This window comes from Eurytemora carolleeae, unplaced genomic scaffold (assembly GCF_000591075.1).
Source record: "Eurytemora carolleeae unplaced genomic scaffold, Eaff_2.0 scaffold25, whole genome shotgun sequence".
In the NCBI taxonomy this organism is placed as follows: Eukaryota; Metazoa; Arthropoda; class Copepoda; order Calanoida; family Temoridae; genus Eurytemora; species Eurytemora carolleeae.
In genome coordinates this window covers 68612-95766 of record NW_019396037.1, presented here as the reverse complement: position 1 = coordinate 95766, position 27155 = coordinate 68612, and the positions used below count along the sequence as shown (strand labels likewise).

The 27155-nt window shown below is 31.4% G+C and overlaps 1 protein-coding gene across 1 annotated transcript in view; it reads left to right on the top strand.

The window, feature by feature from the left end:
- LOC111699213 (rho guanine nucleotide exchange factor 10) overlaps positions 1–25891 on the top strand; it is a 30290-nt gene extending 4399 nt beyond the window's left edge. Inside the window, exons 5-32 of the mRNA XM_023469828.1 lie at positions 272–327; positions 825–861; positions 1977–2126; positions 2315–2419; positions 2470–2857; positions 2991–3084; positions 3566–3640; positions 4259–4361; positions 5398–5481; positions 6115–6171; positions 7294–7351; positions 12780–12894; positions 13530–13599; positions 15245–15438; positions 15909–15972; positions 16751–16839; positions 17406–17511; positions 18360–18434; positions 18779–18919; positions 19286–19384; positions 20560–20709; positions 21246–21350; positions 21666–21763; positions 22338–22440; positions 22992–23044; positions 23330–23448; positions 23915–24062; positions 24179–25891. Of these exons, the coding sequence (XP_023325596.1) occupies positions 272–327; positions 825–861; positions 1977–2126; positions 2315–2419; positions 2470–2857; positions 2991–3084; positions 3566–3640; positions 4259–4361; positions 5398–5481; positions 6115–6171; positions 7294–7351; positions 12780–12894; positions 13530–13599; positions 15245–15438; positions 15909–15972; positions 16751–16839; positions 17406–17511; positions 18360–18434; positions 18779–18919; positions 19286–19384; positions 20560–20709; positions 21246–21350; positions 21666–21763; positions 22338–22440; positions 22992–23044; positions 23330–23448; positions 23915–24062; positions 24179–24461 (3219 nt within the window). The 3' untranslated portion in view covers positions 24462–25891. The remainder of the gene's footprint in view (positions 1–271; positions 328–824; positions 862–1976; positions 2127–2314; positions 2420–2469; positions 2858–2990; positions 3085–3565; positions 3641–4258; positions 4362–5397; positions 5482–6114; positions 6172–7293; positions 7352–12779; positions 12895–13529; positions 13600–15244; positions 15439–15908; positions 15973–16750; positions 16840–17405; positions 17512–18359; positions 18435–18778; positions 18920–19285; positions 19385–20559; positions 20710–21245; positions 21351–21665; positions 21764–22337; positions 22441–22991; positions 23045–23329; positions 23449–23914; positions 24063–24178) is intronic.
- The last annotated feature ends 1264 nt before the right edge of the window (positions 25892–27155 follow it).

The window sequence follows — 27155 nt, the reverse complement described above, 5'->3', positions numbered from 1 at the left end:
GGAACCCTGAATGCAAGAAAATGTAATAAACAAATTCCGTAAAATCGTCTCTGAAGATTCAACCTTTGTGGGTAACCCTAACGTTGAACAAAGTACTTAGTTGAGCAGTTTTTTTGAAATAGAGTGCACAAAAGAATTAGTTTGACTAGAATTATCTAGTTCCACTACATCTAACTACTTCTCTTTATTAAATCCAATTTCTTGATATTCTTCTTACTTTTCTTTTTCCAAAATCGTTTGAACTTATTTCTTGAAGTTGAGATTATTTAAGGTTTCAACAATATTCTACAGGGTAAACGAGATACTTAACTGTCATTCAATATTCAGGTAAATTTTCTCAACGATGGCTGACATTGTCTTCAAGATGGCTGCCATTTTCTTCAAGATGGCTGCCATTTTCTTCAAGATGGCTGCCATTTCCTTTAAGATGGCTGCCATTTCTTAAAGAGGCTGCAATTTCTTAAAGATGCTGCCATTTTCTTAAAAATGGCTTCTATTTTCTTCAATATGGCTGTCATTTTCTTCAAGATAGCTGCCTTTTTCTTCAAGATGGATGCCATTTTCTTCAAGATGACTACCATTTTCTCAAAAATGGTTGCCATTTTCTTAAAGATGGCTGCCATTTCTTAAAGATGGTTGCTTTTTCTCAAAGATTGCTACAATTTTCTCAAATATGACTGCTATTGTCATTTCATAAGGGGTATGGGAGGGGCTAATTTTAACACTAGCCTTCTTGTATTATAGCAAACTCATTTCAAAATGCATTTAAAATTCTGGCTTATTCACTTATACAGAAAGTTTTGTAAATTTTAATGTTTTTTTAGAATTGCACTGTCTGAAGCTGTGAGAAAATGGGATCAGGTATATGAACACATTTTAAATAAACTTTTTAGAGACTTTTGTTCTAATTTCTGGAGTTTTTTGGGACTTGCCCTAAGCTTACGACGAATACTTTAGTTTAGAAGATTTTGTTACTTTTAACTAAAATGAATACTTTTTATGTTTTTGAGATTAAGAAAATGTAACCCCTTTACGTTTTTTGGACTTCTTTTGTATGTCCTTTGTATTTGCTAAAATTTGGATCGTGAATGAAATTCTGCACACAAGGAAATCTAATGATTGTGCACATTTCATTCCATTTTTAACTTGAACATTTGTTATTTAAATCTTCTGTTCGTCAGTATCACCAGGAAACACAATGTATTGGTTACCCTGACTTAAAATAGATTTTGTACGCAATAATTAAAAAGGTTATATTAAAGATTTATATTTTTATTCAAGATATCTCATATTTAAGACGACATACTTAATAAATTTTAAAAATGCGTGATTGTAAAGAAAATAATTTTTAATCGGACAGAAAAATTATTTCATGCAACATTTTTTTTATTTGACATTTTTTTCTGCATCAAATATCTCTATAAAATCTAGATGTTATGCTTATTTTTATTTTATTCTGACAATATTTTTGTCATAACTGAATTCATTGTAGGTTTTGTTTTATAAACATATGATTATGTAGTAATGGAAACTGCGTATATTTTTTTCTGTCAATCGTAATAGTATTTATAAGATTTCTTTATATTTTTCATTTTTTGGGGGGAAAATATTTTTGTTTTTCATTTATTAACTTAAATTGGACTGTTAATTTAATTTCAAGTGACCTTTAATTAATAGAAAGGCTTGTCCGATTTACAACCTTACCCTTTAAACCTTGGTTTGATCAAGAATTTCGTAGATATTTTTTATATTAATTGTGCCAAAAAACGCGCGAGTGTACACTAGCACAAAGTGTACAGTGTACACTGTAACCTCGAGTCTCCCTGCACTCAATATTCAGCTTTACAATTGATGATATTACCTCATCGCTGTCCGGACAAAAGTTTAAAGGGTATCGTTGTGAATCAGACATGCTTTTCTAAAATAAAAGGTCACTTAAAATTAGCTTACACTACCTTTATGATGACATAATGCAGGAAGAGAAGATTGGAGATGCATTTGTGGCCTCGTTTTCCAAGTCTGTAGTTTTGGAGGTCTATTCGGACTTCATAAATAACTTTACCGAGGCCATGGAGGTTGCTAAAACAGAAAGTAAAAGAAAATCAGCTTTCGCAGATTTTCTTAAGGTATAAATTGTTTAAGATATATAAAATCATTCTGTTATAAAAAATCATTTTTACATTTGCAAGATATCCACACATTGTAATCTATTGATTTTTTTGAGGAGGGGTTAATTAGTTTGATGATTGTTAATTTGGAAAATGTGTGATTTATAGAATGCTAAACTTTGTGCTACATTATTTTTTTACTTTAGGTTAAACAGATAACAGCTCATGATCGGTTAAATTTCTACGGACTTATTGTTAAACCAATTCAACGATTTCCACAATTTATTCTCATTCTGCAAGATCTCCTAAAGGTATAGATTTAACAACCATGTTTTTATATAATTGACGGGGTTTTTTTCAGGAAACACCTCCCGGACACAATGACCGAATGGCTCTCCAACTAGCTCTGACCACTCTGGAGTCCCTCGCCGAAATGTTAAATGAAAGAAAGCGCGAATCTGAACAAATTGCCGCGTTTCGCGCCAAAATGCGCCAACTTGGCGGGAAACTTGGAAAAAGTGAAAATGGTCGAGTTTTACTTAGAGAAGACGACGTTGATCGTCTTGAGTTTAACAGTTCAGGACAAGTGTCAAGGACGAAATCTCGACGCCTGCTTCTCCTGAATGACCGGATAGTGTGTGTAGCTGCCAGCGGTCGACCTAGTGAAGTTGATATAAACAGCCCGGGCCAGTACGAGAAATTAAGTCTAAAATGGAGTGTGGGCGTGAATGAAATAGATGTCGTAGAAGGTATTTTTTTCTTTTTTTTTACATCTTTTTCTCATAAAAATATTAATATATAATGATTTAAAAAACCGCAAATTCTTGTATAATCCGATCCAAAAGTTTAACCTAAAAAAAATAACGTAATTTAAAACTTTAGGAGCTGGAGCTGGAACCTTGGCTAGATTAACTACAGCTGGATCAGTTCTCCATCAATCAAAGAAAACTAGTCTATCAAAAACTAATTCAAACAAGTAAGTAACAATGGGACACATAAAACTTTGGAATAGGATGACGACATTTGTCTTGTAAAAAGGCAAAACGTGTTACCCGTCGCTTAAAAAAATCAGCTTCTTTAAAAAATATACTAGTGTTTCATGCTTATTGGATAATCTAAAATCATAACTTTCGTTTTATAGTCGTCTTACTTCGTTATCAGTCGTCTTCACTTTAATGAGTTTACGTACAGTCTGTGCTCAAGGAATGATTTTAGATTAATTTATCAACAGAAATTCAAAATAAGAAACCTTCGTAAAGAAATCAACCACGGAAGGGTAAAAAGAATTTAGAGTAATAGTTTTTTTTATGATTTAAAATGTATAATATTATGAATCTATATACAACATCAGGTTGCAATAATATAAGTTTGTGACGTTAATAAGTTTCTTTGTGCTAACAGCATAATTTTTTCCATTTTTGTTCTTTAATTGTTTTTTTATTTTTTCTCCTTCTTAGTGTTGATAAACAGATGGCGGAGAATCTAGCTCAAGATATGGCAGACCTTATGCATGATTTCGACGTAGTTTCCAGGTATTAGAAATATATATAATTCAACATTTGAAGGAACTTTCATTGTAATTTTAGCTTTCAAGTAATCATCCATGGAGGCTCATGGTTTATTCACAGAGGTGACCTAAAAGGGACTTCACACATGATTTGAAGTGACCCACCATTTATAGAGTGGCATGTTTGATTCTCAGCAAGGCCCAAAAAAGCTTGAAATGACTCATCAAAAGTGAAATAGAAATTCATTTTTTCTCTTTTGTAAATTGATTATGTTTGGTAACTCTATCAAGTGAATTTTGGCTCTCTCCCTTTTAGTCAATTTACGAATTGTGATAATTTTAAAGCTAGAAAAACAAATACATTATTGATCAGATAAAGGTTTAAAGGGTACTGTTGTGAATCGATCATGACTCTCTTTATATTTGAAAATACCAAGACCTTTATTTGAATAATGTCAATAATGTGAAATTTCGAGTCCTCCGTTAAATTATTTAGTAAACAGAAAAAGTATGCTTCTTGTTTTTACAAAAAGACTTAAAACACGTTTTTTTATCAGGAAGCAAATGATGCAATGGCCAAATATTCTAAATTAGAAAAAAAATATTTAAAAAATTCAGTTAAATTTTTAAAAATATTTTTTAGGATGAGTACATTGTCTAGTAGTTTAAAGTGTGATTATCCAAGTGTGAATTGTGAAGCCCTAGCTTCAATACTTGATACTATTCAGGCATCTATCAGGCAGAAGGTACACAAGTTTATTTTAAAGCATGACCGTTTTTTCCCGCGTATTTTCTGTATATATACTATGCTCGTATATATATAGAGTGTAATTTCTGTTTGTTTGTTTTTATATCCGATCATAATTCATGAACCCTTGGACCGATTTGCCTCAAATTTTGATTAGGAAACTCGGGAGAGGCACGGGAATGTTCAATTTTTATTCTAAGTTGAGTGGGTTGACTATTACAAGCTATATATAATAATGGGTTACTTTTTTTGCTGTAACAATTTACATTAGTTTCAAATCGTTGAACGAATTTTGTTTTTAAAAATTAAACTTTTTCTGGATCAAAGTTCAAATGTTATTTTTCTTGATTAAAGTTCAAATGTTATTTTTCTTGATAACAGTTCAAATGTTCTTTTCTGGATCAAAATTCAAATGTTATTTTTCTTGATTAAAGTTCATATGTTATTTTTCTTGATAACGGTTCAAATGTTATTTCTCTTGATTAAAGTTCATACGTTATTTTTCTTGATAACAGTTCAAATGTTATTTTTCTTGATTAAAGTTCATATGTTAATTTTCTTGATAACAGTTCAAATGTTCTTTTCTGGATAAAAGTTCAAATGTTATTTCTCTTGATAAAAGTTCAAATATTTTTTTCTTGATAAAAGTTCAAATATTATTTTTCTTGATAAAAGTTCAAAATTATTATTTTTCTTGAAAAAAGTTCAAATATTTATTATCTGGATAAAAGTTCACATTATATTTCTCTTGATAAAAGTTCAAATATTATTTTTCTTGATTAAAGTTCAAATATTATTTTTCTTGATAAAAGTTCAAATATTATTTTTCTTGATTAAAGTTCAAATATTATTTTTCTTGATAAAAGTTCAAATATTATTTTTCTTGATAAAAGTTCAAATATTAATTCTCTAGATAAAAGTTTAAATTATATTTTTCTTCATAAAAGTTCAATTGTTATTTTCTTGATTAAAGTCCAAATATTATTTTCTGGATACAAATTTAACTTATTTTCTAAATGTTGATGTTGTTATAGGACGATGAGATAAGTTGGTTGGATAAGAGCTGTCTTCAAATAATAGTGAAGAGAAAAGAAAAAACAGAAACATTAACATTCCAGGTAATTTGTTCAAATGTTTTGCCTTGTCAATTCTAGTTTATCCCCCGACCCCCTTTTTGTATCTGTTTTGAATGTGTGTTTTTTAGACCAATGTGTGAACTCAGGATTCAGATATTTTCTTGTTCAAACATTCAGATTTACTAATAATACCAATATTTGGGATTAGAAACACAATCCATTCCTTTCCTAAAAAAATCTTAACTTTTTGTGAATATTTTCTATTTATTTTTTACAGATTTCATATTTAATGTTTTTATTTTTATTTAAATAGATTTACGACTAGGAGTAGTTATTCAATATTCAATATTCAATATTCAATATTCAATATGGAAGGATCAGTGTTAGTTGTAGCTAAACCTAAATAATCAAAAATACTTGTAATCAGTGCATCATAAAATAGGGGGGAAATCCCTATTAATGACAAATAAAAAACGTGAATTTTTTTTTGAGGTAACACATCGGTGCCCGGGAGTAACAAAGGTTGAAAAAATCCAAAATTATTTGTTCAAAATTCGAATTTTTTCTATAATTTCCACGGGCAAAGCCTATCCCTTCAGTTAGTGTTATATAAAATTCGAGTTGGTTTAAAAATACAACAATGATAAAAAAAAAAAAAATATTTTCTTATTCTAGATGCGATCTCCAGCTGTGAAACAAGATTGGGTTGTGGAGCTAAGGCTTGCTAGATTGGTTAGTTTTTATAATTTTCATATCTTCCATTGAAAAAGGGGCATGTCGTATTCAACACGATACCCTTCAAACCTTATCTGATCTAAAATGAGAAAAAGTCGCTGTTGTAACTTCAAAAGTCAGGTGTTTAGTTGTGATAATTTTTCTTCTATTTCCTAATCAAGAAATGCGCAAGTCACTAGAAACCACAATTAAAAATTATCAGTTTTCAATAAAAAAATGCTTTTGACCTAACAAATCTTTAAAGGCTACCTTTGTAAATCGGACATGCCACTCTTTTCATGGAGGGTCAATACACTCCCTTTAATATAGATTAATTTAGTGCTTTAAGATAAATAAATACCAAGTGATTATTTAATTCTTTATAAATAATAATTATAATAATAATAAGTGATCAACCATCATTCCGTAGAAATAAAAGCCCCGTTCAAAACTATTCAGTTCACCGAATAATAATTTAATTCTTCACAGAGTATATAATTGATTATCATGTCGAAATATAGTTCTTTTAAAAATACACAATACAAAACAAAAAGATAATTAAATAAACGCAGAGAAATTTTTTCTTGTTAAAATCTAGAAATTTTTAAGGTCCGATTAAAAACTTTTTTTTATAATCCAATGCAATTAAAAACTTGTTGGTCAACTTTTTCTATAATCCAACTACAGTAGTTTTTATTTAGCAAGAATATTTTTGTAGTACTTTTTTGAACTGTAAGAAAGAAATTTTTCTCAAAATAATTTCATTATCCTTTCTTAAATATTCAATTATTGCGATAATGTGAGGAATATATTAGAATATTAGATATTGCAATCTTCGGCGTTTATATCAATATAATGAAGACAATTTTATATCTAGGTTTTGACTTCTACGAAGCTTTTTACAAGTAAACATTAAAATAATCTGTTAATTGACAGTTTCTCTTTGTTTCCATGTTTATGTGTATCCAAGCTGTTTAAAAGATTACTAGAAATCAAAGTTGAAATTGAAAGTCGTCTTTATTGTATTGATATATACAACGACGACGGTATGTTAATTATAAGTAAACTTCTCAGGCATAATGTTGTAAAATAAGATTTTAAAAATATAGAAAATATAATTTTTATATTTATTCAATGTAGGCACTAAGCATGGACAATTCACCGGGCTGGGATGTTTTAGATACATCAAAATTTACAGGTAATACAGTGGTAACGAGGGAGGGAACCCCCGGACGCCATGAGCCTCCGCTATGCAGACACGAGCCTCCCAGAGTTGCTTGGAAGACCAAGCCTCCTCTTTGCAGAAATGAGCATGCGCAACACATCAAAATGTGCCTGTGTAATACAGGAGGTTTTTTTAAACTAGTGTTTTAAGTTTAAATAAAAGATTTTTTTTTGAAATTTTTAGACATAGTGGCATGAGAGGCTTCTCAAAGATGAGAAGTATATATTAATTATCATAAATAATGCCTAATTATGACTAATAAAGTGGTATCTAAAACTTTAAACATTTTTTACATGAAAAGGTAAATATTTTTTTTTTTAATTTAATTTCATTTCATCTTTTATAATCTTTGATTTTAGCGATACCTTTTTTTGAAGTTCAAATTAAATCTAAAAAATTTGTATTTATTATTTAAATCTTAACATTTTTCAAAAAAAGGTATTGTTTAAATTAAAGATTACAACAAAACAAACCAAGTTTACTCCAGAAATATTTCTTCAAATATTTTCCTTTCTGCGTAAGAAATGTTTAAAGTTTTAATATAAATCTTATAAACCACTTCATGAGTCCATATGTGTTTCTAATCATGACAATCAATGAACAACTCTAATCTTTATTAAAATTCTTATGCCACTACATCAAAAAAAAATTGGTAAAAGTTTTCATCACTCATAAAAACCAAGATTTAAAAAAAGCAGTGCTGTATGGTGGAGGCTCGTTGACTGCATAGCGAAGGCACGGTCTACATAGCGTAGGTTTTGTCTGCATATTAAATGCTCGGTCTGCCTATTGAATCTGGGAGGTTCGATGTTTGCATAGCAGAGGCTCATGGCGTCCGGGGGTTCCCTCCCTATGGTGACCGATATATAGTGGTAACCAATAAAAAGTGGTAACCAATATAAAGTGGTAATCAATACATAGTGGTAACAAATATATAGTTGTAATCAATATATAGTGGTAACCAATATATAGTGGTAACCAATGTATAGTGATAGCCAATACATAGTGGTACCCAATATATTGTGGTAGCCAATATATAGTGGTAACCAATATAAAGTGGTAGCCAATATATAGTGGTAGCCAATATATTTAGTGGTAACCAATATATAGTGGTAACCAATATATAGTGGTAACCAATATATAGTGGTAGCCAATATATAGTGTTAGCCAATATATAGTCGTAACCAATATATAGTGGTAACCAATATATAGTGGTAACCAATATATAGTGGTAACCAATATATAGTGGTAACCAATATATAGTGGTAGCCAATATACAGTGGTAGCCAATATATAGTGGTAACCAATATATAGTGGTAACCAATATATAGTGGTAGCCAATATATAGTGGTAACCAATATAAAGTGGTAGCCAATATATAGTGGTAGCCAATATACTGTGGTAGCCAATATATAGTGGTAGCCAATATATAGTGGTAGGCAATATATAGTGGTAACCAATTTATAGTGGTAACCAATATATATTGGCAACCAATATACATTGGTAACCAATATATATATAGTGGTAACCAATATATAGTGGTAACCAATATATAGTGGTAACCAATATACAGTGGTAACCAATATACAGTGGTAACCAAATTAAAGGGTAATACAGTGGTATCCAATATTTAGTGGTGACCAATATATACTGGTAACCAATATATAGTGGTAACCAATAAAGTGGTAACCAATATATACTGGTAACAAATATATAGTGGTAACCAATATAAAGGGTAATACAGTGGTATCCAATATTTAGTGGTGACCAATATATAGTGGCAGCCAAAATATAGTGGTAACCAATATAGTGGTAGCCAATATATAGTGGTAACCAATATGTAGTGGTAACCAATATATAGTGGTAACTAATATAAGGTGGAAATTAATATTTAGTGGTAGCCAATATATAGTGGTAACCAATATATATAGTGGTAACCAATATATATAGTGGTAACCAATATACAGTGGTAACCAACATACAGTGGTAATTAATATAAGGGATAATACAGTGGTAACCAATATATAGTGGAACCAATTTATAGTGGTAACAAATATAAAGGGTAATACAGTGGTTTTCAATATTTAGTGGTGACCAATATATACTGGTAACCAATATATAGTGGTAACCAATATATAGTGGTAACCAATATTTAGTGGTAACCAATATATATAGTGGTATCCAATATATAGTTGTAAACAATATAAAGGATAATACAGTAGTAACCAATATATAAATAAATAAATAAAACAGTCACCCATCAGTCCGAAGAGAGGTTTGGGTAGAGCCCACATCACCACACTACCCCCAAAGAGAGTAGCAGGGTGTCATTGGCGGTTGGCCACAGTAGGCCAAAGTGTGGACCACCAAGCATGGGTCAAGTTCGCTGGCGTACTGCCGCAAACCTGCTGCACACTTACCAGATACATGAAGGTCTTGTCAGTACCTTTCATGAAAATGATAAAACAAGAAAAGTACTTAATAAACTGTAATGCGAGTCACCTCAAAAGGTACACCATTTATGGTATCCTCATAAAACCGAAAAGACAATTATATTAGTACTTTATTTACTTATTACCGATCACCTCAGAGTACATTCTCTTGTCCATATGGTTCCGAAGCAGTCAGCCATGCCTCCAGAATAACAGCCATTTTCCACCCCCTTTTAAGTAACTCAGCTTTACCACTTCCAACCCCAAGATAGGCCTTTAGGACTGCCTATCTGGTTCGTGGCGATCAGTCTTCCCCTCCCATGAGAACTCACGCCTGCCTTTTTAACCCATCCTATCTCCATCCTGAAATCTTGATCCTCAGCCTCATGCAGTAACGCAGCATGTCCAACTTCCTGACTTACTCTACAGCTCAGTTCCAAATCAAACAAACATCTCTGCACAGTATGATTATTTTGTCCGCAAATCACATAAGGACGTTTCTCTGTACACTGCCGAAACGAATGTACATCCGATTCACAGAAGGAACACAGGGCCCTTTTCTCCGATCCTCTGTAGGCGCCTCCAAGCTCCTTGATACTCTTCTCCAGCCTAGCCTGGTTTTCCTGTACAGCATCCACTTTTGACAACGTTTTAAATCCCAAGAAACTTGTACAACTATAATTTTTCATATTCCGTCAATATTGTATCTGTTACCCGTACTGGTACCTTATCGATAAATAAAACAGTTTTATGTTTAAAGGTATTGGTATTGCACTATATACGCTTTAATTCAAAATTAATATTTAAAAAAAAAAAACATTTTCTTAGCCAGGTTAATGGTAATAAGGGAACACTACCAAAAGAAAAATCGCATACATTTCTGTTTGCTGGGTTTCTCCTTAAATTATAATTTTCCTCCGAAAGACGTCTTCCAGTAAACAATAAAGATGGAAAAGTATAACATACTCCCTATGTTAAACTTATACTTACATCCTTCTTAGTGTTCATTTCCTTGCTTTAATTCAAATTATTCTTTGCATCTGAAAGTCGTCTTCCCATTTCAACCCTCAACCTTCAACCCATTTCAGTCCTCAATGCAAAATCAGAAGAAAAAAAAACAGAAAAGAAACGAATAACATTTTTCTTTTGCTAAATAACATGAAAAGAATTCCACTCATCTGTTGTTAAATATTTTTTGGGAAACATGACACCATTTTATGGCCGGGCCAATCTTCTTTTTTAACTTTTAATTGTGGCTTTATCTGTGAGCATCTTCTCTTTGTACAATATAAATTTTTTTATTTGAGGATAATATTTTTGGGCGCATTTTCAAAATTTTACAAAATTAAATAATTTAAAATAAAAATATTTAATATTACATATTTAAAGTCTGATTGACCATAAACCTTCGCTGGTGCCACGTGAGGTCCCAGACAAAATTTGGGCCTGATCGGTTCAGCCGTTTTGACGTTTATTGGATACAAACAAACAAACACCCACCCAAACACCCAGATAGACAAGCTAAATTTATGTATAGAAGAAGGTTGTATCTTACACAATTTTAATAAGATTTGTTTTCAAGGATACCCTTGTGAAATGTGTATCTGGCAATTTAATCTATGCACGATGGGTAACTTTAAACCTGAGCGGGGTGAAGGGTTGGTAATTGACCGTTATAAAAAATTTTAATTATTATATTACAGATCAGAAGTAAAATGTGTGCTGAGAATGTTGGTTAAATTTACGAATAAAAACATGTGATTTAGGGTTGCATTAATAACTGTAACTGATAAGAGAAGAAAATTTTTATGCACTTTTGTCAAAAAGTTTCTAGGAATTTCTATCAAAGGTTTTTGATAAAGTTTACTTTGCAATAAAAACATAATTGCTTTTCAATATTCTTCTAACAATATTGAAAACCAATTATTACGACAGAATGTTACATAACTCACAAATATTGGAGATAAATGGAAATATTTGATATTGTTAAAAATCTGAAGCTCTATATTCATGTTATTTCAAGGTGTAATTTAGTTATTCCTAGGCCTCATCATTTTTATGTTACAATCACTTCTTTGAGTATAAGTCAAAAAACGATTTCCAGAATTTTTAAGAATTTGGTTTGTTGTTTTATTTGAACATGTCTTCATGAATTGTGATAGACATTGTAATTCTACGCCGACTGCGCGAAACTCCTCAGTTTCATCCAAATCTTGAAAAGACGACATTTAGTGTCCTATCTGTTATTTTGATTAATCTATGTACAGATTAATCTAATTCCTCTTCAATCTCTCGTGGCGGTAATTGCCTTGCAAAAATAACTTCAAAAATGTAAAAAGTGGTAACCGGTATAAGGGTAATATAGTGGTAACCAATATATAGTGTTACCCAATATAAAGGGTAATTACAGTAGTAACCAATATATAGAAGTATTTAATATACAGTGATAACATATATACAGTAGTTCCTATTATAAAGTGTAATCAATATTAAAGGTTCTTACAATGGTTACCAATATAAAAGGTTATTACAATGGTAACCAATATAAAATGTTATCACAATGGTAACCAATATAAAAGGTTATTTCAATGGTAATCAATATAAAAGGTTATTACAATGGTAATCAATATAAAAGGTTATTACAATGGTAATCAATATAAAAGGTTATTACAATGGTAATCAATATAAAAGGTTATTACAATGGTAATCAATATAAAAGGTTATTACAATGGTTGCCAATATAGACGGTCGTTGTCGTTTATATCCATACAATAAAGACGACTTTCGATTTAAATTTTGGATCTGCCAAGTTTCTTTATTTAAATGGGCATAAATATAATTTAGTGAAACCTATTTAAAAAATTACTTTCACTTTTCTTTGAATTGATAATGGTTAATTAGACGAAAACTATTTTGTCAACCATCAAAAACATTAATTAAAAATAATAAATATAAAATTGAATTTCTAGGTCGTCTTCCTCTGTACGTGCAGAACCTGCCTGTGCTTAAACTTGAGAAACAAAGTGAAGTTGTTTGCGGAACCAGTTATACTATTCTAGTACAGACACCTACCCGTGCACTCAGGTACTTACCCGTACACTCAGGTACTTACCCGTACACTCAGGTACTTATCCGTACACTCAGTTATTCACCCGGACACGCAGGTACTTACCCGTACACTCAGTTACTTACATTTACACTCTTTTACTTACTCTTACACTCAGATACTTACCCATATACTTATGTACTTACCCGTACACTCAGGTACTTAACCGTACACTCAGGTACTTACCCGTACACTTAGTTACTTACCTGGACACTCAGTTACGTACTCTTACACTCTTTTACTTACTCTTACACTCAGATACTTACCCATATACTTCGGTACTTACCCGTACACTCAGGTATTTCCCGTACACTCAGGTATTTACCCGTACACTCAGGTATTTACCCGTACACTCAGGTATTTACCCGTACACTCAGGTATTTACCCGTACACGTATGTACTTACCCGTACACTCTAGTACTTATCCGTACATTCTGGTACTTATTCGTACTCTCATGTACTGAACTGTACTGATTCTCGGTAAAATTTTACCAAGTGCGGGTAAACTGCAAGAGTAAGTTTGAATACCTTGGGCAACGCTGGGTTCCAAAGCTAGTATATAATATATTTATTAATTATTTAAACAAATAGGATATTTACATATATATTTCAGGCCTGTAACCTATGTGTGGGTGAATGCTACGGATGGGTACTCCGCAAACCTGAAAGTGTTTATGGTCCAGGTAAATTTATTTAGCATGTTTTTCTCATTTTTTTGCGAGAAAAAGACGAGAAAAAAATTGTAAGAGGAAATAGTAAATATCATTTTGTAAGTCTAATTATTATTCGATATCGGTCAAATTTGCCATCGAAAAAGTTGGAATCAAGCTTTTTAAAGCCAAAAGATATCCATATTTAGGGCTGCAAAACATATTATGGGTTGGTTCGAAGTTTGCCCAGTCGCAATAGTTTATGAATAATAAATCTGTGACAATGGCTGACGCAGAGGGCATTTCATAAAAATTTCAGTTTAGTTAGAGTTTATTTTTAGTAATGTTACAATTTGAGAAAATAGACTTTGAATGATTTATTTTAAGAAAATATTTATTTACGCGTAGTAGACTGCATTTACGCACTAGACCTGCAATACCCAGGAGGGTATTGACCATAACAAGGTCGTAAACAAAAAATATTATTAAACTTTTTGCTGGACATGAAAAGAATGTTTATTTGAAAATATATTTACGTTTTCGTGGAAACTATTATCAATAGAAAATTTAGGTTCTCAAATTTGAAATATTCATTTTTAAGAAATTTCCCATCTTTTACCGAGTTAACCACAAAGGACGATACTCTACGGAATTTCTACCGTCTTTTTACTAACATCAATGATGGTTCTGTGAGACTTTGAACTTATTTCTTTCTTGACAAATAATAAAGAAATACTATATTACTACTAGCTGTAGGGCACGCCGTTGCCCGTGGAAAAAAATATCTGAAAAAAAAATATTTTTAACAAAATAAAAAATGTTGGAGAAAGAAAATTTTTTTTAGTCTATAACATGGCCTCCCATGAGTGTCCACAAAAAAATCAGCCTATTCGGTCCAGCCATTTTACCGGCTATAGGCAACATGTATATATACGAATGTCTTGTTTTATTATATAGATATTCACATTGGAACGATTTCACGCTTTAACTTGAACTTTTATGATTAATTTTTGGTCGTCGTTAACATCTCATCATCTGTTGGTAACCATATAGCTTCCTGTCGCATGTACCATTATTTAGTCAATTTCAGAAATTGATAAAAATGTAATGACAACTATTGTTTACCTTTGCCTGTGAATGGGCTCCATGAAATGTATTGTATATATAACGTAGTAAATGTCTGTTATGGTGTTAAACTGTTAGTTTGTATGTCCGATCATAACTCATGAACCCCTGGACTGATTTGCCTCAAATTTGAATCTCAGTAGAACCACGGGAATGTTCTTAGCTTTGATTAAAGATTCTTTAGAGGGTAAACTACAGGCAAAGGTTCTCAAGCTAGTTTAATCATATTATAAGTTTTGGAATGATAAAATCAACAATTAGCAAAAAGTTTTTAAGTTTTTTTTACATTTTAGAGATACTGACTTCCAACATTACCTGAAACCTTTGACAATGCGGAAGTTTATCTTTAAACGTGTTCAATTCTGACAATTTTCTTCAATAGCTCTGCAGCGTAAATGCTTAAGTAATTTTTACAGGGAACTCAATTAAAATGTTGTGAATCTGAAATGAGACTCTATGAATTGTGGGTGACTTGAAATTATGTCTGCGACGACGTCTAATAAACTGATTCTAAAACGACATGCTATAAAAAGTATGAAATTTTTAATTTTAGGTAAATCAGAAAATATCCTTAAAGGAGCTCGGCTCCCACTTCCTAAGCTCCTGTAACGTGCACGCGCTCCAGTATGTTCCTGGAGGAGGTGGTGGTGGAGGGCTTCAGTATGTCTCAGGAGGAGGAGTATCAGCCTCGTGTTTAGATAATTCCCTAGCCCAGGACCTAGTCTGGGTCGCCACAGACGATAGAAGGTAAAATCACAAGAAACAAGAAAATCAAAACCGTTTTTTTCTCAATCTCAGAGTTGTTGTAATCTTAATATCGAATTACCCAAAACTTTTCGAAATAACTAACATTTTCTTCGTAAAGAACAGACTTCAAGATATATCTAATATTTCGATATAACATATAGTTTGAAAAAATGGTAATGCTTTTTTAACATTACTGATAGTAATTGTTAAAATAAAATTTTAAGAGCTAAAACATGTTCCAACGGAAACTCTTGGTTTTTGGGATTTTTATAATGGGGTCTGACATTTTTATACCTGTAGAAATTTGTTTATATTTTAATCTATTTAATGAAATAGGAATGTCTAAATAAATATCAATTTTTAAAATACAAAAAAGCTAGATCGCATTTTTGCAACCTCATGGTATAGCACTCGTGGGACTTCTGAATTTATTTTAATTATTTAAGATTTTTAATTTTTTTGATTTCCAGAATCCTGCTGTATGGTGCAAAAGACCCAGAGAAATGTCATGAGGTGGGACGGATAGTTTTACAGGTATAATTATAACTATGATATTAATGATACTTATCAACTTAAAATGAGGGGGATAGGGTTTGCTCACACATTTTAGTGTGACTTAAAGGAATCCTAGTAAACAATAATAAAGATTGTAAACAAATGTCTGGATGTTCCTTAAACGTGTAGAAAATCCGGGCTTGTGAAATTAACTTGTTTTTTACAATAAACCAGTTTTTGAGTAGTTCTTCAATTTAACTCAAACAAATTCTCAAATTACAAAGGAAATAGTTTTAAGCGAAATCGGTCTGTTTACACCGCATACTAGCTATTTCTTAAGGTCATAGGACTATTTAAAGTCATAAGATGAATCTAAAGTCGTCTTCTTATTCCACAAGCTACTGTTTCATCAAACAATTGCACTGTTTCATTTATATCTGACTAATACAAATCTTGTGGCTAGCAATTTTATTCCTATTTTAGAGTTCTATGGGTTCCATATTAATAACTGACAAAATCTTCCTATTTTTGAAAAGTTGGATATCATGAACGAAATGTTGGATATCATGAACGAAGTGTTGGATATTATTGACAAAATGTTGGATATTATTAACGAAATGTTGGATATTATGAACTAAAATTTGGATAGTATGAACGAAATGTCGGATTTTATGAACGAAATGTTGGATATCATGAACGAAATGTTGGATATCATGAACGAAATGTTGGATATTATTAACGAAATGTTGGATATTATGAACTAAAATTTGGATAGTATGAACGAAATATCAAAGCTTCTAACATTATAATAATCTAGGCTGAGCCTGTGTGTCTGGTTCAACACTCGGGACAAGTATTTGTTGGTCTAGCAAATGGAAATCTTAATGTCTTCAGACGAACAGTCAGGTATTGATCAGAGCTGGGATATGTTCAACAAGTGACAGCCCCCCCCCCCCCATAATTATTCTAAAGGTTATTGGTTCTTCCTGTTCAAATTTCAAAGTTGTATTGCTGCAAATTGTTTGTATTGATCTGGTAGGGATTGTAATTTAACATTCATTCATTTAACAGAGAAACTGAACTTTACGCCAACTAGGCTTTCCCTTTCCTGTAAATAATTATAGCTTTTAACTGTTGCTCGTCGACCATTTTAAATTATTTTCAAATTTTGGCGGATTTTTCTTTGCGAATTTGCGGATTTTTCTTTGCGAATTGGCGCATTTTGAAAAAAGAAAAATTTCAACTATTATCCAATTTTGATGTTCCATAAACTTTCCCAGACACTTAAGTATATGTATGATTATATGGGTGTTGACAATGCTAATAATGCAAAAATCTATATAAACGAATGGTAGTTTCCTTCAGCTCCATGCTGTATTTTTTGGCACACTTTGCCTAAACTTCTAAATCTTAATCACTCAAACATTCAAATAAAACTATGGATGATCGTTTTATCAAAAAAATATGTTTAGACAAATTTGGGATCTTGAAACCCCTATAGTGAAGAGCCTAGGATCTGAACCAGTATCAACTTTACTCCCAGTCTCAGGAGGAATCTACGCAGCTACTGGTCGGAAGGTAGGTTTATGTACAGTCTACGTAGCTACTGGTCGCGTAAGGTAGGTATATGTACAATTTACGCAGCTACTGGTTGTAAGGTAGGTGTATGTAAAGTGTACACTGCTACTGGTCGTAAGGTAGGTTTATGTAGTCTATACACAGCTGCTGGTTGTTTGGTAGGCTTATGTACAGTGTATAGTGTACACAGTTACTGGTCGTAAGGTAGGTGTATGTAAAGTGTACACTGCTATTGGTCGTAAGGTAGGTTTATGTACAGTCTATACACAGCTGCTGGTTGTATGGTAGGTTTATCTACAGTCTACTCAGCTAATAGTCGTAAGGCAGATTTATGTAGAAACTAATAGTTTCTGTTTTAGGTTTATCTGTTGGAAACTAATAGTTTCTGTTTAAGGTTTATCTGTGGGAAACTAATAGTTTCTGTTTATGGTTTATCTGTTGGAAACTAATAGTTTCAAGGTTTATCTGTTAGAAACTAATAGTTTCTGTTTAAGGTTTATCCGTTGGAAACTAATAGTTTCTGTTTAAGGTATATCTGTTGGAAACTAATAGTTTCTGTTTTAGGTTTATCTGTTGGAAACTAATAGTTTCTGTTTTAGGTTTATCTGTTGGAAACTAATAGTTTCTGTTTTAGGTTTATCTGTTGGAAACTAATAGTTTCTATTTTAGGTTTATCTGTTGGAAACTAATAGTTTCTGTTTTAGGTTTATCTGTTGGAAACTAATAGTTTCTATTTTAGGTTTATCTGTTGGAAACTAATAGTTTTTGTTTTAGGTAAATGTAAATGTTAGAAAATAATAGTTTCTATTTTAGGTTTATCTGTTGGAAACTAATAGTTTCTATTTTAGGTTTATCTGTTGGAAACTAATAGTTTCTCAATTCTTCGTCAGCTCTCATTGTCAGGAGAAGATACTTCGTTCAAGGTGAGTTTCATATTTTTATGCATTTAAATAGATTTTTAATTCTTATACAGTTTACCCAGTACTTCGGAGTCATCGAAAGAATTTTTAAAATGTCGTCTTGGCAATTTTTCAATTGGTTTTATACTATTTTACATAAATCTAAGGAATTGTATAAATAAATAAATGAATATCTTCAGCATTGGTTATGAAAAATATGTTTTAACAATATGTGGCCTGAAACAAAAACAAAAGCATAAAGGTTAGAAAAGAAGGGTTTTTCTAATAGCAAGACCTATTCCACAATTATATGTGTCCCACTGTAACATTATAATTAAATATAGATGCAATAATTTGTTAATTATCAGGGAAGTGTGATGTCTCTCAGTTTTTTACTATCCCCTGGTTCTGTGTCCCACATAGCGGTAGCAGGCGTAGGATTATGGATCGCCATGGCTAACTCTTCTACAATAGCTCTTTATCATACAGAGTCTTTTATACATTTACAGGTAGAATCTCCTATACAATACCTCTTTATCATACAGAGTCTTTTATACATTAACATGTAGAAACTCCTCTACAATACCTCTTTATCATACAGAGTCTTTTATACATTTACAGGTAGAAACTCTTCTACAATACCTCTTTTTCATACAGAGTCTTTTATACATTAACATGTAGAAACTCCTCTACAATACCTCTTTATCACACAGATTTCTTTTATACATTTACAGGCAGAAACTCTTCTACAATACCTCTTTATCATACAGAGTCTTTTTTGAGTAGGAAAATTATAAATCTTGCTTTGATGAGTGTGTCACTTTATTTCAAAAGATGTTTTATGGATCCAAATTTCTATAATTTACTTTTTTCAGGATATAAATATTGCCAGTAATGTTGCCCGGGTCCTGGCTGCGAGAGAGGTCGGAAATAACAGACGCAGTATTTACGTCACAGCGCTAACTGCTGCGAAGGTTAGAAATCCATTTTTATAAATAATTCATTTCAGATTGATTCAGTTTTCAGCAAGAACTTTTACTGTCTTTTACCGCCAACTATAAAGAACTGTCTTTATAATTTCGAGCGAAAAATAAGATGGACATGAACCATGATTCACAAAAAAACTTAACCTTTGTCTGATCATTAATGTAGAAGATATAGATTTTTTTCTCGCTTGAAATTTGCCTAATTCGGATAATTTCCTTTATTGTTTCTACAGCATAAATGCACTACTCATTTTTGTGAGAAAAAAAGATAAACATGTTTATATCGTTCATATATTCTTTTATTCAGTTTTTCATTTATTCATTTGTTCATTTATTCATTTATTCATTTATTCCTTTATTCATTTATTCCTTTATTCATTTATTCATTTAGTCATTTAATTCATTTATTCATTTATTCATTTATTCATTTGTTCAGTTTTTTATTTATTAATTTATTCATCCTATCAGTTATTCATTTATTCATTTATTCCTTTACTCATTTATTCATTTATTCCTTTATTCATTTATTCCTTTATTCATTTATTCATTTACTCATTTACTCATTTACTCATTTTTCATTTATTCATTTATTCCTTTACTCATTTATTCATTTATTCATTTATTCATTTATTCCTTTATTCATTTATTCATTTACTCATTTTTTCATTTATTCATTTATTCATTTATTTATTTATTCATTTACTCATTTACTCATTTTTTCATTTATTCATTTACTCATTTATTCATTTGTTCAGTTTTTTATTTATTAATTTATTCATCCTATCAGTTATTCATTTATTCATTTATTCCTTTACTCATTTACATTTATTCATTTATTCATTTATTCATTTATTCATTTATTCATTTATTCCTTTATTCATTTACTCATTTTTTCATTTATTCATTTATTCATTTATTCATTTATTCATTTATTCATTTATTCATTTTTTCATTTATTCATTTATTCATTTATTCATTTATTTAATTATTCATTTATTCATTTATTCATCCTTTGATTTATTCATTTTTCATTTATTCATTCATTTTTTTATTTAGTTAATTAATTAGTCATTTATTATTTATTAATTTTTTTATTCCTTTTTAAGTATACCTTTATTAATGGATACATTTACTTGATTAAATGATTTGTATTTTAAATCCAGGGTCTGCTATGGGTTGGAACTAATGTCGGTATGGCTCTAACAATTCCTCTACCTCGGCTGGAGGGTGTCCCCATTATATCGGGCAAAGCAAATATATCCTACCATGCCCACTATGGACCGGTCAGGATGTTCCTCCCGGTCATGCAGAAGGTAACCTAATTTGAATAAACGATTTTTTTTCTCGTAATTTCTGCCGAAAAAAAGTATTTACTTAAGAAAAATTATCGATAGTTTGATCAATGTTCAAAGGCCACATTTTCAAAATATATATGCATTTTTTAGTAAGCCATTTACTTTAATTCCATTTAGTAAAGATTGTTTATTTTGTGAACAATCTAACGGCAATAGCCGCGAAAATAAGAATATAAAAATTATTTTGCCTTAAAAAAATATAAATAATTTTTTCCCCTTATTTCTAGTATATATATATTTATTTATTTATATGTATTTATATATATATATATAAATAAATAAATATATATATATTTAAATATGTATAGTTATTTTTCTTAATTTTTGGTTGATATTTGCAAAAAAAGGAAATTTGTTCAAAAATACGTTTCCTTCCTCTCTTCTACAAATGTCGCATTTTTCTGTAATTTTCGTTCAATCCAGTGAAGGTTATTATTGTGAATCGGCCTTGAACTTCTTTCAATGAAGGGTATCTTAAAACTTATATCTTTTAGATTTGCAAGTCTGAGACAGCCTTGACAAACTCTGCCTTGAAGCATGAAACTATACCTGAGGAGGCGGAGCTGGCCCGCCCTCCTCGCCATCCACTCAGTAAACAGGTAGGGTGGATTTATTTTTAAGAANCCCCCCCCCCCCCCCCCCCCGGAGTATGGGAGATGGGTTTCAAAGGACTGGGGGAAAATGAAAATCGAAAGGCAAGTTTTTCCACCTTAAAAATACTTAAATTCATTAATTTTCCCCCTAAAAACCATTGATCTTCCTCAATTCATCGCATAAAATCCTTAAATCATTTGCGCCCCACAAACATTCCTTTAAGGGTGGTAGGGGGGGGGGAGAAATAATTTTCAAAATAAGGTTATCATGGATGCTTTTCCAAGAAAATAAATAACCCTGTATCCCTTGTATGTACACAGGTTTCGGAGATATCAATATCTGAATCAAGACCGGGGTTTGTTAAACAGTTCTCTACACCCATACTAGGAGGGAAACGATCTAGGGATACTGTACTAAGGTAAAGGAAGTAGAACATTTGTATGTTCGATCTCAATATTCATTTTGGCAACTCTGGAATGAGAGAAATATATGCCTCGTCCTTCAATTTGTTTTCGTTTGATGCATTTAACGAACCGGATCCCATTGGACTTAATTTCATCCCCGGCTTAATGCTTAATCTTGGATTCACAGCACAAAAGTTTAAACCTCTGATGACTCTTCCATAATCTATCTCAGTTATCCTTTTCCTTGACTTTTCTTAAATACTCTGTAACGAAACTATTCGAGAGTTATTGCTAATATTTAGATTAAAGCATTAACATTTAAACTCTAATTTTCTATTTCTTACATCTATGCAATCTGATGTGGAAAACCTTTCGTAATTCAAACTATCATTTTTAGTATTAGCAGACAACCCATCATTCAATAAAGTGGGGGTCGAAATATGAAGTTTCAAATATCAGATATTAGATTGCAAAAAAATAAATTATGCTTGCTTCTTGAACTAATATTTCAGAAGGAAAGGAAAACATCTTTTAATAATTTCTATTTTTTTCATAATTTACAAAATATTTTAACTAAACGTATTTTAGGAAGTCCAGTAAGACGCTGCCACGTGGATTTACTATTGGGCCGGGCAGTGAGTCTTCAGGGGATAGTGTTTTTGGACTATATGGTGATCTCATGAACGTAGAGGTATTTATTTATTTTAAAGAGATTGCTCACGGTGAGCTGGGGTCAATTTTAATTCGAACCGGACCAACCCCTTGTACCGGCCTAAGTGACGTACGGCAAGTACCAGCCCGCCCCTATTCTATATGCCGGCTTGGTTTCAACTTTGATTGCGCGACCGGACTTTTTACAGTACCTGGCCTGTCAAAGGCCTATTTGACCTACACCACTAGCTTGAATGTAATAAGATAAAAAGCAATGAAGAGAATTTAATGATTAGCAAAGTAATTAGCAACAAATGAAAATATGGACTAAAGTTTTTTTTTAATGTTGCAATGAATAGAAGTAAATGATGAATAGCAGCAAATGAAAATGAAAATAAAAGATAAATTACAATGAATGCAAATAAAGATGTATTGTAAGAAATTAAAATAGAGGAATAGCAAAAAAAATGAAGAAATAAACTATAGCAATGTATAGAAATTGAGATGAAGAAGAAAGAAAACTATAATAAATTGAAGAGCATTATAGATAAATGAAAAAATGCATGAAAAAAATTAATGGATTCTTTTAAGGAATATGAATATGATACAACTGAGCTTGAGAAGAACAAGAATGAAATCCACAGGTATAATATCGATTTAATTTGATATGATTGGATTCTATATGATTTATGATATGATTTTATCGACAGAATTACCTACAAAGCATAAGACACTATATAATGAAGATCTAAAACTTCATAATAAAGGCTTAAATTGATAAAAGTAGTATAGGGGTCTTTACTCACTGTTGACGTAATTTCAAGTGGCCCCTTATTTAAAACAAAGTATTATCCCAACCACTTAAATCTTATTATTAATATTCATTTTAAACAATTTTATAGTTTTTTCTAATCGATCTTTCTTGCTAGATCTGACCCAGACCTTGATACGATCTCCTATCGAGTCAACACATTGGATCGCCGGGTCACTATGAAATCTCAGAGACCGAGATCGTTAGATCTTTCCTCCTGGTCTGTCGGATCCAGAGGTAAACTTTTCAAATATTGCGCAAATGCCCCGTAAATATTTCACCTTGAAAACGAAGACGATGCATAGCAAGAAGTTTCTTGTTTTGAAATTGGTATTTGTTATAATTGTGGGGAAGGGGGCAAACTAAAATTGATTCAATTTGTACGTTTTGTTTCTTTCCAATGTTTCTAAATTAAAATTTGACATAAACATCAAGATTATGCAACTAAACTAAAGCACAATAAAGATCTGAATACTTGCCAATAATTGTGATTGTCTAATTAATCCTGATATCTGTGTTGTTACCTGAAGTTTAAATCTGTGATAGTTTAAACTAATTATGACAGATCAAATACTAAATAGTTTGATATCTCAGGTTTACACAATCAGGTTTCAAATTTGACTAAAAAGTGTTAACTTCTTTTTTAACTTTTCAGTATTATTTCTATTATTTCTATTTTTCTATAAAGTTTTATTCCGTTTAGGTTCTAATCATACAACATCGAGCAGTGAAACAGGTTCGGTTCGAACCTCTCCTAGTGTGTCTCGAACTGCGAGCTTTGCTTCGAATGCCTCCAACACTTCCATGCATTCGAATCCAGGAGAGTCAAGCTGGACGAGCCCTATTAACAGGTTGAATATTTATTTTTGAAAAACAACATTTAAAAAATAATCTTGGTTTAAAATTAATGTTGTTTTGTTACCAATGTCTTATTTTGATTTTTCGTTTTAAACTGAATTATTTTCAGAACTTTGACGCGCGAAAATTCTGATGATGCTAGTAAATCCGCAAACAGTTGTGGTATGAATAACAACAATGGCAACAATGGAGGAGGAGGCAGCAACAACAATGGAGGAGGAGGAGGAGGGAAGGAAAAGGACAAAGATCAACAAAGAACTGTGATAACATTAATGGGAGGACGAGGATATATCAAGTTTGATCATGCGCACAACGAGCGGAGCAGAACACCGCAGCTGACGCAAATTTCAAATACTGACGCATATCTTGTCATTTGGGATCATAAAATTTAAACTCAGCTTTTGCTTTACTATTAAGGAAAACTGCGTAAATTTTTGTCTCAGTTGTAAGTTTGAAACCAGTAAATCCGCAAATAGAATTTACAATTATGTATACTGTACACAATTTGAACTCGACTAGTGCATTTCTTAAGAAATCTCCCAATCTAATTTATAAGAATTCTTCCCAAAATTATTCTCTGAAACTGTATGTAAACATTAGAAAAGTTAGATCATGTTCCAATCTGGTCAAATTATAAATGACCATTCATTTCCTTCAAAATGGTTTTTTCTTCAATTGATTTCCATTTCATTGTACGTGTACACTGTACATTCGAGTACCATAATCATTTGTACATTTGTAGCGTGTACCACTTTGCAAAGTACTTGAATGTTATCACTGCACTGTAAAGTGTACACCGATTTAATTAAACTTAAACTGGAGTAAAGAAAAAAATATTTTGCCGTTAGATATTTATTTTATATTTCTTGATCAATTCAATTTTTGTAAAACTTATTTAGGAATATTTGTGTTAGCAATGTATGTACCCACTACAGTTGTACTGTAAACTTGCTGTAGAGAACACATATAAAACCCACCTAACTTTTTTTTGAAGCTTTTTTTCTCAAAAGAGACGTTCCTAATTTCCTTCCGAGAAACATAAATCAAAAAATAAAAATAAATCCGATTTTTTAATTCCAAGTTGAAAAAATTTGCTCATTTTTAACAAAATTTTCCTGAACATCTCTTTTTTCTCTTTTTCAAGAGTTTATTATTCTGGCTGTGATTTCTCCTGCTGTGATAGCCTGTAATGCGCATGTGCGTCCTGTGCCTGCATGTGCCTGTGCGTCCTGTGAATTCTGTCAAGGAATAGTACCAGTTAATCATGTTTTGTGATTTTGATTAAAAATTTATTCAATGTATGTAAAAAAATATATTTAAACTTAATTCTGCGAGATGTAAAGTCAAATATGTCTTTTTAATGGGATTGTAGACATAATTTTAAGTAATTTTTATAGTTTTAAAATCTAATTTTTTTAACAGCATTCATTTATAAATAACAATTTCTCAATTTACTAAACGGACAATATGTATTGTAGTCACTTAAGAGTTTACAACATTTTTAGCAATAAAAACTCGGACTTTTTCATTATCGAGATCATTGATCAGATAAAGTTGTAACGACTAAAACCGTTGGGAATTGAACATGCTGCTCCATAAAATGGAAAATTACTTGAAATTACGGGAACTGTTCCTTTTATAATCTCGCTTTATGTAACATTGTTTTACATCACGTTTCCATAAAACAATATCTTTGCAACAATATCTTATTCTCTTATTTCTCCATGTAGGTGTATAGTATGTATGTCTGGTTGTTATATTCTCCTGCGTACATATATGTCATGTAAGAGTGATCTTTATAAAATAAAGAAAGTGTATGTATTGTATGTTAATCTGATGAAGAGATGGGTGTTATAATGTCCTTTAAAGGGAGTGTCTATGCTAGACATAGTAGTGAAGCTGAGAGTCCAGTATTGTAGAGGATAACTTCAGGATTCATTTTATACCAATGAAACATTTGTACGATGTACAATTTAGAATAAGAGCGTAGAGCCGTTTATAAAATTTCACCATTTAAGTTGTTGAAGTCAGCAGAAGAAACGTTTTTTACATATAATAAATAATGAAAAGCATGTAAGAAATTTTATTTTAGTTTCAAATTGAAAAAAGTGACATTTCAAACCCCTTCAGTGAAAATGAGATCACTCCGGTGGTCTCCAGTAGAATCGAAATCTTACTGAACACTACAATAATATCTACAGGGTGTCCCAATAAATATGGGAATTCAGTGACGAATTCGATATCGTCTTTTTAACCAATTCTTTGATTTGGTATGGTGATACTTACTGGGAAAGCTGTAATCTGTAAGAGTTTCGTCTGCTATGTTTACATTTTGTTTGTTTATATTTTGACTGCATACGGTTGTACTTAGTAAAACAAGAAAATTGCAGTATACAAACAGAGCAAACTTGTCCGTCTTCACTGTGCATCTTGCAGAGACATTAAAGACACATCTTTACAGCCATTTACCGTTTTAATAAAAAAAAAAAACTCTAGCAGACAAATTAATATTATGGCTTTTGAAATTAGGTATTACAACGCTAATTCATAACAAAGACAATATCGAATTCGTCACTGAATTCCCATGTCTTTTGGGACACCCTGTAGTAGTGAAGCTGAAAGTGCAGTATTTTAGAGAAAAACTTTAGGATTCATTTTATACAAATGAAACATTTTTTCGATGTCAAATTTTAAATAAGAGCGTAGAGTCTTTTACCCTTTTCATGAAATAATCTCTAGCAGGCATAATAATATTATGGCTTTTGAAATTATGGTATTACAACGCTAATTCAGAACAAAGACGATAACGAATTCGTCACTGTATTCCCCATGTTTTTTGGGACACCCTGTTTATATATTTGAATTATAGGGTCACCTAAATCTTCATATGAAGGGCCCCGGTTTATCCCCACCTCCCTAAAGATTAATTCTGCAATCCCCCTAACCCCTCAACAACCCCCCTTTAAAACATCTATAGTTGCACACCTAGGGTTTTGAACCTCTGAACTATTTGCTGACTCGATTAAAAAATCTGCGAATTCAGTTTTCATCTTTAAGCTTTCTAGAAAGCACTCTTTCCCCCTTTC